The 14,217-nt window shown below is 35.5% G+C and overlaps 1 protein-coding gene across 1 annotated transcript in view; it reads right to left on the reverse strand.

Annotated features, from left to right (window-relative positions):
* Positions 1 to 14,217, reverse strand: part of Spag1 (sperm associated antigen 1) — a 62,965-nt gene that overhangs the window by 36,554 nt on the left and 12,194 nt on the right. The window contains exons 5-10 of the mRNA XM_027950167.2: positions 14,119 to 14,183; positions 13,037 to 13,146; positions 12,078 to 12,183; positions 8,678 to 8,808; positions 7,220 to 7,326; positions 880 to 1,039 (exon numbers count right to left, since the gene is read on the reverse strand). Of these exons, the coding sequence (XP_027805968.2) occupies positions 880 to 1,039; positions 7,220 to 7,326; positions 8,678 to 8,808; positions 12,078 to 12,183; positions 13,037 to 13,146; positions 14,119 to 14,183 (679 nt within the window). The remainder of the gene's footprint in view (positions 1 to 879; positions 1,040 to 7,219; positions 7,327 to 8,677; positions 8,809 to 12,077; positions 12,184 to 13,036; positions 13,147 to 14,118; positions 14,184 to 14,217) is intronic.

Genomic DNA, 14,217 nt, shown 5'->3' on the forward strand with positions numbered 1-14,217 from the left:
TATAGCTATTGGTTAATGCAATGTAGTTACTGGTTAATACAGTGTCAATCAGATGTACATTCCTGAGGTCTTTTATCTGTTGAATCATAGTCTTTTTTTTTTCCTTATATCAAATATATTGCCCTATAAATTGTGGTGTGGTACCAGGAATAAAAAATTAAGGAATTTTAACTAAAAAAAAAAAAAAAAGAGGAATGAACCAATGATACATGCAACTACATCAGCAAATCTCAGGGACAATGTACAGTGAAAGAAGCTAATCTCAAAACATTACACACACTCTGATTTCATTCTAGAAAAGGTAAAATTATGGAACAAAGAACAATGGCATATTAATGCACGTGTACACAAATCTTTTCCCATTCATTGTTTTATCTTATAACCATGAAATTTTATATAGTCTATATTCATTTTTTGAAACATTTGTTTTGCATATTTAAATTTTTTGAGAGACACAGAAGAATTTCCCAAAAATGTATTCATTTTAGGTATATAAACAAGTCCACCCAAGTCCTTACTTGAAGCCAATACATTTGTTTGCAACCCAGTGGATTACACACAATCACCTAAGAGACAGATTTAAGGTCAATTTGCAAATGATTATTGTCATATAGACACAGCCATTTACATTAAAAGGTGATAATTAGGAATTAAATTGAGCACTAGGAAAAAAGTGCCAGACTAAGAGGAAAAAAGCACTGGGAAGATTATACTAAAATGTATCAAGAAAAAGATAAGCTAAATTTGCTTGTAGATTTGCACGGTAAAGCCAGAAAAAGTCTGGCAGACTTAAAATTTCTGTACAAACAGAAAAACTGAGCTAGCTCATTATATTAGCAGGTAGTTTTCTGCATAACCAAAATAGAGAAGACATTTTACTTTTATCTCCACTGCCATCTTCATGTTTTCTTCCACTTCCCTTTTCATCTTCATCTTCTGAGTTTTCTACTTCCTCAATAACCATCCTTTTCCCTTTAGTTTGGGTCTTAGATGCAGGTTCAGAATTTTTCACATCTCTTTCGACTTCTGATAAGGTTTTCTGTAAATCACAACATTAATGACAATGTTTTTCTTTAATAAAAAACAACCATTCTTTCAGATAAGAAAAAGAAAATATTAAGAAATTAATAAAACACAAGGCTTTTTATGATGATTTTTTTCAAAACTACTTCATTGCTTTATCTGATTATAACTATATATACTGTAAAAAGCTTAGAGTAACAGTATAAAAAAGGAAGGAAAAAAAAATCACCTGAAATCCTGCCACTCAATTAATACCACTGACATTTTTTATAATCTCCCCAGATGTTTCTAGGCATACAGACACACAAAAATGTATAGTTCTGCACAAATAAAATCATGCTATATGTGCTTTTTAAATTTTTTTATCTAGTAAAAATTACATAAATATTTATTTATTTATCTCCTGTTCATATTTTCTAACAATCACAAAACTTTCTTATCCAGCATTTTGATGTCTGCTGTTTCAGTTAACTGAAGATCCATTCAACTAGAGAGATAGAGAGAGAAAGGGAGAGAGAGAGAGAGAGAGAGAGAGAAAGAGAGAGGACATTTGCATATATAGCATATTGCTGTACTGTCATATTTTATTATTAATTATTGCTATTGTAAGAGTAAAAGAAATTGAAGTTAAAGTGTAAAAGACCGGGTATTGTAAAGTTTCTAAGCTGCAAAGCCTGAGTTAAAATGTAAAGGACCAGGTATTGTTAAGTTCCTATGCTACACCCAAAACCTGAAATTCCTGTAGCTGTTAAAACAATTCCCGGGACTGTCCAGTAGATAAATAACCTGGACCCTGTGCAGTTTGGCACGTAGGCATTCAGGGCCCAAACCAATCAGTTTGAATGTACCCCCCTCCTTAGAACTCACCTATCACTCCTGCCCGACCTGTTCCCGCCAATGAATGAACTAATCATGTTTGAGAGTTGTTGTTTGATTTTCCCGTGCCTCATGATGATTTGCTCTGATGTATGCAGAGCCCCCGCCCTCCCCAAAAAGTGTACTTAAGCACTGCTCAACCCCTGCTCAGGGCTCTGGGCTGCTCTCCCTTATTGAGTGAGCACGGAGCCCCAGCGTGCTGGATTCTCAATAAACCCCCTTCTGCGGTTGCATGAGTCGGTTTCTTGGTGGTCTCTTCCTCCATCGTTCGCCAGACCCTTACACTATTAGTCTCTTACTGTGCACATGTGCTTTTTTTAATGAATAATGTTGGACGTTCTCAAATGCTTTATGCCAGTGAAACAAAGAAAGCACATAGGCAGCCTTTCCACAAGGTTGATGAACAACAAAAAAAAGCAGAGAACTTTACTGGAATTTAAAACTGGCCATTCAAAGCAGATCAGGGACACAGGAGGTTGGATATAATAAAATAAGAAAGACATCCCCAGCAACATAGCCATGGCCACGACTGGGCCAGAAGCTCCAGACAGAGTGGTCCCTCCAAGAGCACAGTAGAGGGATAAAGGAATTAAAGTAACCCGCATTTTTAGGAGGCCCGTGGCATGTCTGGATACAGAGCATTTAGAAATCAAGGACATTGCCCAACAAACTTGAAAGACATGCTGCACTGGTGGTGGTGGTGGTGGGGGGGCACCATTTCTCCCAGCACTGTGCAGAGGACAAAGGAAGGAACCATTCTTCAGCCAATGCAAAGGGGCTGGCAGCTGAGGGGGCCAATTCCTGGCAAACCCAAGTTTGGCTCAAAATACAGGCCCAGTAAACATACACTGCATGACATAGAGTGTGCTTAAGTGACCAAGAGAAAATCAAACGTGGAGAGAGCTTTACCCAGGGGACAACTGGTCATGGAAACCCACCCAGCTCAACCTCTCCCCCTCCAATCCTGCTGCTTGTAGGACCAGCTGGGAGAGACATCTGGCTGGGAACTCAGAAAGGCAGGAGGTAGAAGAGATTGGAGACTGAACCAGAGTCCAGAAAACAGGTCCAGAGGTGATGTAGGGTACTAAAAGTTGGCTTCTCCACCACATGAGTGAAACCCAGGGAAGATCCCTGGGGTATAGTCTTTCAGTGTGGACCAGCAAGTACTGGGCCCTGGAGGTGCCCTGATTTAAAATCCTCAGACCAATTAGCATTCAGTAAAGAGTGTAGAGCCCACTTAAGCCTAAACCCTGCCACCAGGAATTCTGCCTAAGGGATTACCCTCTCTGACTCCAGCAATCCAGAGGGTGGAGCATCACACTCCTGATGACTCCACCTAAAACTACTGAGAATCTTTTGAATCCAACAGAAAGAATTCCTTAACTTTTTATGGGGATCTTTATTATTATTATTATTATTCTGTTTAATTGTGACCTTAATGGTACATGAACATTTATATGTATTCATATTTTTTTCTCTCATTTCTAGCATTTTTGAAGCCAGTTATTTTTCATGCATTAGTTTTCTGTGAACTAGGATGTTTAATTAATATATTTTGGTTTTGTTTCATAATCGTTTATTTTTAGTTTTTTAAAATTTTTACTTTATGTATATTTTTATCCTACCTGTTTCCCTTGATCCTCTTTTCTTTTACTAACAGCCAATCTCTATTGTTCTTTCACTCTTCCTTTAATTTCTTTACTTCTTCTTCTTTCTTCCTCCCTCATAATCATCACATCCTATATCATTTCTGTTCTCTTGCTGGCACCATTTGAAATTATAAACCCATTTGCAAACTTGCTGGTTTTATTGTAGGCAATAACAGGTCATATCATCTTTGTTTATTGTGATAATTAACACTGTAGGAACTATTTGGTTAAATGCTATATATTGTTTGTATTGGCTGTTGTTATTATTGTCTCCCCCTAAACAGTGAGATACTGGAAACCTTCAGGGACACTATAAGTCCAGCGGGTAGAAACTCTGATGCCTCAGATCAATAGTGCTAAATGGGTAGACACACAAACAACATGAAAAAGCAAGTGAAAAAAATCACCCCAAACCAAGAATCCATCAACACCACAATGGAAGAAATGTCAGAAAAGGAGTTTACAATGTACATAGTTAAACTAATCTGCAAATTAAAAGATGGAATAAGAAGTGAAATCAGAGAGTAAATACAAGAAGAGAAAGATCACTTCAATAAAGAGGTGGAAAATCTATTAAAAAAAAACAAAACAGAGCTGGGGTTATGGCTCAACAGTAGAGCACTCGCCTTACAAGGCTCTTGGTTCCATCCTCAGCACCACATAAAAATAAATAAATAAATAAAATAAAGTTATTGTGTACAACTACGAAAAAAATAAATGTAAAAAAAAACAAGTAGAAATCCTCAAAATGAAAAAAACAATAAATCAAATTAAAAATTTAGCAGAGCACTGGGGATGTAGCTCAGTAGCAGAATGTTTAACAAGCATGCATGAAGCCCTGGGTGCAATCCCCAGCACTGCAAATATAAATACATAAATAGAAAGCACCACCAACAGGCCAAGCACAGTGGCACACACCTGTAATCCCAGTGGCTTAGGAGGCTGAGACAGAGGATTGCGAGTTCAAAGCCAGCCTCAGCAATAGTGAGGCGCTTAGCAACTCAGTAAGACCCTATCTCTAAATAAAATACAAAAATAGGGCTGAGATGTGGCTCAGTGGCTGAGTGCTCCTGAGTTCAATCCCCGGTACCAAAAAAAAAGAAAAAAGAAAGCACCACCAACAGACCAGACCACTTGGAAGAACCTCAGGCAACGAAGATAAAATACATAATCTTGAAAATAGAGTTGACCACAGAGAGAAGATGTTAAGAAACTATGAATAGAACTTTCAAGAACTATTGATAACATGAAAAATCCAAATTTGAGATTTATTCAGATAGATAAAGGCACAGAGATAAAAACCAAAGGAATTCACAATCTTTTCAATGAAATAATATCAGAAAATTTCCCAAACCTAAAGAATGGAATGGAAAATCAAATATAGGACCCCACATGTACAAAATTACAACAGACCCAATGTACATTATAATGAAAATGCCTAACATACAGAATAAGGATAGAATTTTAAAGACTGTGACAGAAAAATATCAGATTACATATAGAGGGAAACCAGTTCCAATCTCACTCTTTTTATCTCTTGTGATTTTAAATTTACATTTCAGTGATGACCAATGTTATTGGGCATCTTTTCATGTGCTTATTTTCCATCTATGTGTCTCTTTTGGTTGGTGTCAGATCAAATATTTCGCTTGGGGCCAGGGATACAGCAGAGTGGTAGAGAGCTTGCCTAGCCAGAAAGGCCCTGGATAAGATCCCCATCCTTGCGGGGGAGGAGGTTATTTTTAATTAGCTGCCTATTTTCTTATTACTGAGTTTTGAAAGTTCTTTACATATTTTTGATACAAATCCTTTGTCGAATATATGATTTAAAAATATTTTCTCCCAGTATGTAACTTGCTTATCTTTTTCTTCTTATTCTTCTCCCTCTTTCTTTTTTTTTTTTTTGACACAAGAATTGAACCCAGGAGCATTCATCCACTGAGTCACATCCCCAGCCCTTTTTATTTTTTTATTTTGAGACAGGGTCTCACTAAGTTGCTTAGGGACTCACCAAGTTGCTAAAGCTGGTTTTGAACTTTCGATTCTCCTGCCTCAGCCTCCCAAGCCACTGGGATTACAGTCTTGTTGTATTGTGCCTAGCCATCTTTTCGCTCTTCTAATAGTGCCTTTCTAAGAGCAGGAATTATTAATTTTGATGAAATCCAACTTATCAGTTTTTTCTTTTATGGATTGTGCTTTTCATGTCACTTGAAGAATACTTGTCTGATCCAACATCATAAAGATTTTCTCCTATGTTTTCTTCTAGAACTTTTATTTTAGGTCTTACATTAAGGTAGATGGTCCATTTGAGTTAATTCCATGTGGTTAAGATAAAAATGCATTTGGATAAGGACTTAAAGTTTACGTGTAAACATGAAATCATGTTGGATAGTAATATCATAGGTGGTTTTTCTTTTTCAAATTTTTCTTTTATAATACTGTTAAATTAACATTTAATCACTATAACCATTATACAAAGGACATAGAGAGAGTGCAACAGGTTATCCAATAGGTGTGTGTGGAAATTTAGGGACAATTTATTGTGGAAAGGCAATTCTCCACAATTTTATCCTATTTCTGGGCATACTGTGAACAGAAGCACTAAATCACCTTTGTTCCGGATTATAGTTAAGGATGTTTGTACAGCGAACAGGCTTGTAAAACAAAAATAGCATTTCCCTGAAAATGACAGGGCAAGTCTATTTACTCTGCAATATAATGAAGACAATATTTCTCTCTGAAGCAAAGATAGGCAGTTTGTTTACAGCCCATCATAAAAAAAAAAAAAAAAAAATGAGCTTTCCCCTATTTTCAGTTCCTCAATCTTCCCACACACCCACTGAAGTGCAGCATCCATCTGGGTCACTCCACATCACTCTTGTGGGGCTCAGGAACAAAGGGACCTGACCTGAATGTGCAGGCCATCCGCATGGTGTACCATGAGTAGACCTTTCTGTCTGATCCAGGATATCTGGTATCCTTTGCTGAGCTACCTTGTTAATTTACAAGTAGAGTAAAATCTCAGACCCTTCCCAGTTCCTAACACTTACCTCTACCGTTTAGGCCTTAATACAGATGCTGCATGATAAACTGAGATTACCCCAGAGAAAAGTACTGCCTGCATCTGCTGAGAGGTAGGCTTATACCTTTACACAATTTTTTCTTATGAACCTGTTTTCAAGTTGGGCATGGTGATGCACTCTTGTAATCCCAGTGGCTCAGGAGGCTGAGAAAGGAGAACTGAAAGTTGGAGGCCAGCCTCAGCAACTTAGCAAGGCCCTCAGCAACTTAGTGAACCTCTGTCTCAAAAATAAATAAATAAATAAATAAAAGGATGGGGATATGTAGCTCAGTGGTAAAGTACCCCTGGGTTAAATCCTCAGTAGCAAAAAAAAAAGAGATGTTAACATTTTGGGATGTCTGGGATATCTCTTTTAAAGCTGGGACCTAATCCTCAACATAATTTATTCAGCAAAACTGATACCATTTTTTAATACCTTTATTTTTTATTTATTTACTTTTATGTGGTACGAAGGATTGAAGCCAGTGCCTCACATGTCTAGGCAAGTCCACTACCACTGAGTTACAGCCCCAGCCCCTGATACCATTTTAAAATAAATTCAGAAATAGCATATTATAGAATTAGGTGAGAAATCACTTCCTACACTTACTTTAGCCAAATCATTATCAGGCTCAACATCCAGTACTTTTCTCAAATCTTCTATAGCTTCCTGGAGCTTGTTTTGATGTTTATATGTAGTGGCACGGCGGAGAAGAGCTGAAAATTTACCAAAATAAAAGTTATATGTTTTAACATATCATATTGTATTTATAACTATTTGGCAAGTTGAAAAAAACAGGTAGCACTGGACACTTTAAGACATAATTATGCAGAGCTTACATACACCCATTTTCATGTTGAACACATTAAAAAAAAAAAAAAAAAAAAAGGTCCTGGCCGGCTCTTCCACAGGCTGAAAGACTCCATACTTTAGCACACCTTCAAAAGCAACACCCTATGCTGCAGTACTGGGAAAGTTTTCACTAAACAATGCTTTCCTTCTTATAAACACCATTAATATTTTCTTATCATTTTCTAAAAATTTTTAAATTCCCTTATTGAAATTTAGTATACTATTAAATGTTCAGAATATGGCACACTAGTAAAATCTATTTTAGACATCTCTAAAATGATTAGAGTTACTTAGCACAGGGAACTGAGAGTATCTGATGATTTAAGTCAGCTAGCTTCAGAAATTGAGTCCTTTGGGGGCTGGGGATGTGGCTCAAGTGTAGCATGCTCGCCTAGTATGCGTGAGGCACTGGGTTCGATTCTCAGCATCACATTAAAGAAATAAAAATAAAGATATTGTGTCCACCTTAAAAAAAACTAAAAATAAATTTAAAAAAAAGAAAAAAATTGAGCCCTTTGGTAGTCTGCATTAGATTTTTTTGGTAAGCTTCAATGGATAATTTTATAATTATTTACTGCAACAACGAATGCCTTTCTAGTCTCATAATTATCCATTAACTACTGAGAGAACTTAGTGTAATAATTCAATATTTTGAAAAATATCAGGCTTAGTAATCTAAAAAGTGAGAAATTTATATCTGACATATTTTAATATGCCTCTTTTAAAAAATATAAATCTAAGAAGTTAGATTTTAGTCTTAGAATTAGCCATGAAAACCTAAAGAGATAAATTATTGTGCCATAAATTTAATCAAAATTGTAGCATTGTGCTTTAAGCATGCTTTAGCTACTGCCACTGCTATTCAGATTCAAATATCCAGGTTGTAACAATTATCTTTTTTTGGTAACTTTTTCATTTTGAAAAATTTGAAAGTTACAGAAAAGTTGCAAAGGTAGTACAGAGAGTCCCTGTGTATCTTCACTCAGATTCCCCTAATGGGAAAATCTTATTCAATCTTTTGGGATTATTAAATACTTCAAAACAAATAATCAGGGACTTAAATTCAAGTAAAAATTAAAAGTAACTCTACAGAGGGGATGACTCACATATGGAAATCTGAGTTTATCTGAAATATTTTTAATGTATATATTAAGTATCTACAAATGGTCTTTAACAGACCCAGCTATAAATTTAAAAGCATCAGAGAATATTTACCCTTTATGTTTCCAGGTTCTAACTGCAAGACCTTTTCACAATCCTGAAAAGCACTATTCCAGTTCTGCAATTTGATTTCTGCTTGAGCTCGATTGTTATAGGCAGCTACAGTGGGAAGCGCTGAGATACTCCTATAAGAGAAACAATTGTTGGTAACAAGTAGGCCTAAAGTAAACCTAAGAACACACACACAAAAAAAACCACTTCAGCTAAAGTTGTAGATTAAACAATTTTATAACCCATGCGTGGGCTGAACTGTTTCTCAAAAATTTCTACATTGAAGTCCTGACCCCCACAGTACCTCAGAATATGAATATTCTTCGAGATAGGGACTTCAAGAAGGTAATTAAGTGAGAATGAGATAAGTGATGTAGGCCCTATTCCAATAAATTGGTGCCCTTATGGAAGAAATCAGAACACGCACACACCCGTGAACATATAGGAGAAGGCAGCCACCTGCAAGCCAAGGAAAGAGGCTGCAGAAGAAATCAACTCCACCAACACCTTGATCTCAGACTTCTTCAATGTTTATAGCTAAACTGTGGAGCCAACCTAGATGCCCTTCAATAGATGAATGGATAAAAAAATGTGGCATATATACACAATGGAATATTACTCAGCAATAAAAGAGAATAAAATCATGGCATTTGCAGGTAAAGGGATGGAGTTAGAGAAGATAATGCTAAGTGAAGTTAGCCAATCCCAAAAACCAAATGCCAAATGTTTTCTCTGATATAAGGAGGCTGATTCATAGTGGGGTAGGGAGGGGAAGCTTGGGGGAGGAATAGATGAACTCTAGATAGAGCAGAGGAGTGGGAGGGGAAGGGAGGGGGCTTGGGGTTAGAAATGATGGTGGAATGTGATGGACATCATTATCCAAAGTACATGTATGAAGACATACATGTGTGAATATACTTTGTATATAACCAGAGATATGAAAAATTTGTACTCTATATGTGTAATATGAATTATAATATATTCCACTGTCATATATAAATTTAAAAAATTAATATTAAAAAACTGTGAGAAAACAAATTACTCATGTTTTAGCTACTCTCTCTGTGGTACTTTGGGATGGCAACCTTAGCAAACTGACACAGCCTAAATCATCAAATATAATAAAATAAAATTTAATATATAAAATCCACATTTAGACAAATGCTTAAAAATCTAATTAAAGCTTAAAGTAAACTCAGACTTTAGAGGTGACATAGGAATTTAAATACCCATAGGTCACTTTCAAAAGTAGGTCAGTTAACATTAAATATCAAATGCACTTTTTGAATTCTTGGAAACAATTTCATAGAACAAAACAAAATGAAGTAATCAATCACAATTGATAGTCTTTATTCAACTATTATTGTGTTAACAGAAACAAATCAGTTTGTAACTAAAACAGATTTAATTCTAAGGATGATCATAAAGTAATTTAATTGAGGAAATTTAATTGAAGGAACAGGAGAGTAGTTAGTGGGATGAAGAATACAAACATAAGAAAACAAACTTTGCTAGATTAAGGATATCAGTGCAAAATGAAGTAGAAATGAAAAGGAAAAACTTAAAAATCTATCTGCTGTTGCTTCAAAAGTGGGTATAGAAGGCTTTGAAATAATGAATACCCAGATATGGGAAACATAAGGGTATCAGTACATTGAATTTACTAAATCCAGAAGAGAAATAGAATGTGAAATGGAAACGTCATAAACAGGGTCAATTTAACAAGATCATTAAGGATGAATATAGAGGCATTACATGGTAGGACAGACAGCAGACATGGAAAATACATGTAAGGGTAAACAACAGGAAGGCCTGACACGGAGCATTCCCCACTGGCCAGCCACTGAGCACACTACACACACAGGTCATTGAACCCCCATTACAATCCATAGAGGAGGTATTGCTGCTCCTTCCAATTTGCAGATGAGAAAGCAGACGAAATGGAGTGGCTCGGTGAAGTTCCACGTCCACAGCTAGTAAAGGGTACAGGCAAGACTCGCACCTGTCTGCTCTTGTTACTGCGGGGTTATCCTGCCTTCATGACACTTGTCTTATGTCATCTTCAAGCTGCTCTGAAGTTGGCACTATTGTAACTGTCTCACACTGGGGAAACCAAGGCAAGACAGGCGATAAAGTCAGAGGTGGCAGCCTGAGTTCCCTAACCATCATACCGCACCACTTTAATTCTTTCACTATATGACTCCTTAAAGGAAGGTAAGGAAAATGTTGTTCCCCATATGGACAAGAGAATCTCCACGGATGGAAATAAACAAGAAAAAGGTGTCAGAACTGAACAAGGGAGGCTGCACTGAATGAACCACCCATCAAATATCCTTTTTGTCTTGTACCCATTTCAACAAAGACAAACTTCTTTAGAGACACAACACTGAAAACCAATTTCTCATTACAATTGGAAGGAAGATTGGTCAGAAATTAATTTGAAGGTAGCTTTAAAGATTCTGAGTACTGTTTGTAACAGTACTTTAGGATCTTCATCAACTTTTAATGGAATATAAGAAATTCAAAAGCTCATATGCATATTTATTGAACTCTGCTATTAACCAGAAACTTTGCTGGGAAATAAGGATACAATGGTGTTTAAAAAAAAATTGGACAAGTAGGCTCTGCTCGTACAAGCTGACAGTTCAGTTAGTATCAAATCACACACTGGAGCTGGGGTTGAGGCTCAGTGGTAGAGCACCTGCCTGGCATGTGTGAGGCACTGGGTTCAATCATCAGCACCACATAAAAATAAATAAATGAATAAAACAAAGGTATTGTGTCCATCTACAACTAAAAAAAAGTTTAAAAAAATCATACACTGTTCCTTTAACAAGTACTACAAATGAGAGGTAAGACTGTTATAAAGGCCTATAAACTTGGGGGGGGTGGCATAGAGTAGGGTAGAGATTTAACCTAGTTTGGGAGTTCAGAGAAGATTTTTTCAAAGAAGTAAGGCAAAGGCTAAGTCTTAAAGGATAAGTTGGAATGTAATAGATAAGGAGAAGAGGGAAGGCCATTCTAAATAGAAGACTCAGAATGTGCAAAGCCCCTGTGGTCAGAGGGAATATCATAAGTTCCAGGATTAGGTCCAGGCAGTCTGACTACAGAACACAAGTTCTTAACATTTATGCTGAGTGGACCTTCTGCAAAGTTCCTTTCAGGTACTTTCTATTCTCTCTGTAAAATAGGAAAGCCAGGTGATCTGTCAAAGGTGGGAATGGAGTGAGAGTGAGACAGGTTTGAGGAAATATTGAAAAAACAAGACAAACAAAAGTAAATTTATGATAAGGCACAAGTACAATACCTTGAGCAATTCTGAAATAGAATTAGCTTATTTATGTTGTTTTAATAATTAAAACATTAGCATTTTTTAAAATGGTAAGTTTAAACCACAACCAACCTAGTATAATACATCACAGCCTCCTCATAATCGCCCGAGTTGAAAGCTTCATTTCCTTTTTCTTTTTCACGAATAGCAAGTAAACCCCTGTCCTTCTCACTTAGACCTAGAAATAAATATTAAGTGCTACATGTGAAAGTATAATGTTTTAAGGTTTAAATCCATGAATACTTTTTATGCAGTGCTGGGGATCAAATCCAGAGCCTCACACATAGCAGGTAAGTGCTCTACCACAGAACTACCCCTGGCCACCAAGAGTGCTTATTCTAACTAAAGTAGAAACAGTAAATAAAATAAAATAAAAGGTTTCCTAAATTTCAGGATATTTTCCCTTTTTTAATTAGAAATTCAGCATTTTTGAGGATTTAGGGGTTTTTTTGTTTTTGTTTTTATGGTGCTGGGGATTGAACCCAGGGCCTTGTGCATGCAAGGCAAGCACTGTATCGACTAAACTATATCCCCAGCCCCTATTTTTACAATTGGTTTCATTAAAAGTCATCTATGGACTTTAAATGAAAACTCTTTTATCTTTTTGTTTGGGGCAAATAAGAAAAATGTGAGAAATTTCTGGGAAAGAGAGGATAAAAAAAGGAACAAAAACAAATTGCAGAGGGCTGGGGTTGTGGCTCAGTGATAAAGCGCTTGCCTGGCATGTTTGATCCTCAGCACCACATAAAAATAAATAAATTAAATAAAGGTATTGGGTCCATCTGTAACTAAAAAAAAAAAATTGCAGTAAGAAAAATACATTTATATTTTGAAGTCTTACTACATTTATTTATTATAACTATTATTCACATAAAGTAGTTAAAAGATAGAAATAAACTTGATAAAGAAAATCCACAAATTTTTAATGAAAATCTGTGTAGCACTCAAAGAAAATATCTTCCAGGGGAACAATTTTTATTATAATTAAAAAATTTGAAGACTACTAGATTATTCTTATGTTTCCCCATTACCTGCTGTGTCTACTTTTCTTTCAATTTTAGACAAATGTGACTTGTTGTCAATTACAGTCTTTTCTTTGTAATCTTCATCAATTTTTGAGCATTCTTTTTCCACATCAAATCTTAAATGGGAAAAAAAACAAAACTGAGAAAATAACAATACAAGTAAGAAAATAAAATTGTTATTGATATTCTTTATTTGTATTACAGGCTAAATATTTCTTTGGACCAGAAGTGTTTCATATCTCAAATTTTTTTTTCAGATTTTTAAGTATTTGCATATACATAATGGAATTATTTTGGGGATGGGGCCCAAGAAAAAACACAAAATTTATTTGTTTTATATATACACCTCATACACATAGCCTGAACATAATTTTTTTTTTTATTTTGGTACCAGGAACTGAACCCAGAGGCACTTAACTTCTGAACCACATCCCCAGCCCTATTTTGTATTTTATTTAGAGAGAGGGTCTCACTGAGTTGCTTAGGGCCTTGCTAAATTGCTGAGGCTGCCTTTGAACTCGAGATCCTCATGCCTCAGCCACTGCACCCCGCTTAATATAATATTTTTAATAATTTTGTGCATGACACTCAGTATTACAATGTAGAATTTTCTATGTGAGTCATCATGTCAGTGCTAAAAAGTTCAGATTTGGGAGCTTTTCACATTAGGGATGCTTGTATCTTTTTGATACATATTCAAAAAATGCATAATAGGTTTGTTTTTCAAGTCATTTACATTCCTTCTTAAGAAAACATGCTATTAAGTAAGGATTTAAATATTAATCAGATGAAATATGTTTGGAACCTTGTAATTAAAATTGTGAGTAATTTCTCTCAATTTAAAACGTTTGTACTTTTTTTGATGAGTATAAAGACAGCATTATTTATTTTTGGTTGCTTTTATACACAAAAGGATGTAGTCTTTTTTTTTTTCCTATGAAAAACAAGATCAGAAGTGCTTAGGCTAGATATTCTTTGTAGTCTACTAAAATAATTTGGTACCCTTGAGATATTTAGGTACATAATATTTGTCTTAAGTTACAGTATTGATTGGAAAAGAATTTTTCAAAGATAAAATATAAACATACTTATCCCATTCTGCATAATCTCTTGGAATTTTCTTTTTAGCTGGTCTATTTTTAGAATGTTTTTCCTAAAAGAAAAAAAAACTCATATTTTATGAGACG

This window comes from Marmota flaviventris, chromosome 15, assembly GCF_047511675.1.
Source record: "Marmota flaviventris isolate mMarFla1 chromosome 15, mMarFla1.hap1, whole genome shotgun sequence".
In the NCBI taxonomy this organism is placed as follows: Eukaryota; Metazoa; Chordata; class Mammalia; order Rodentia; family Sciuridae; genus Marmota; species Marmota flaviventris.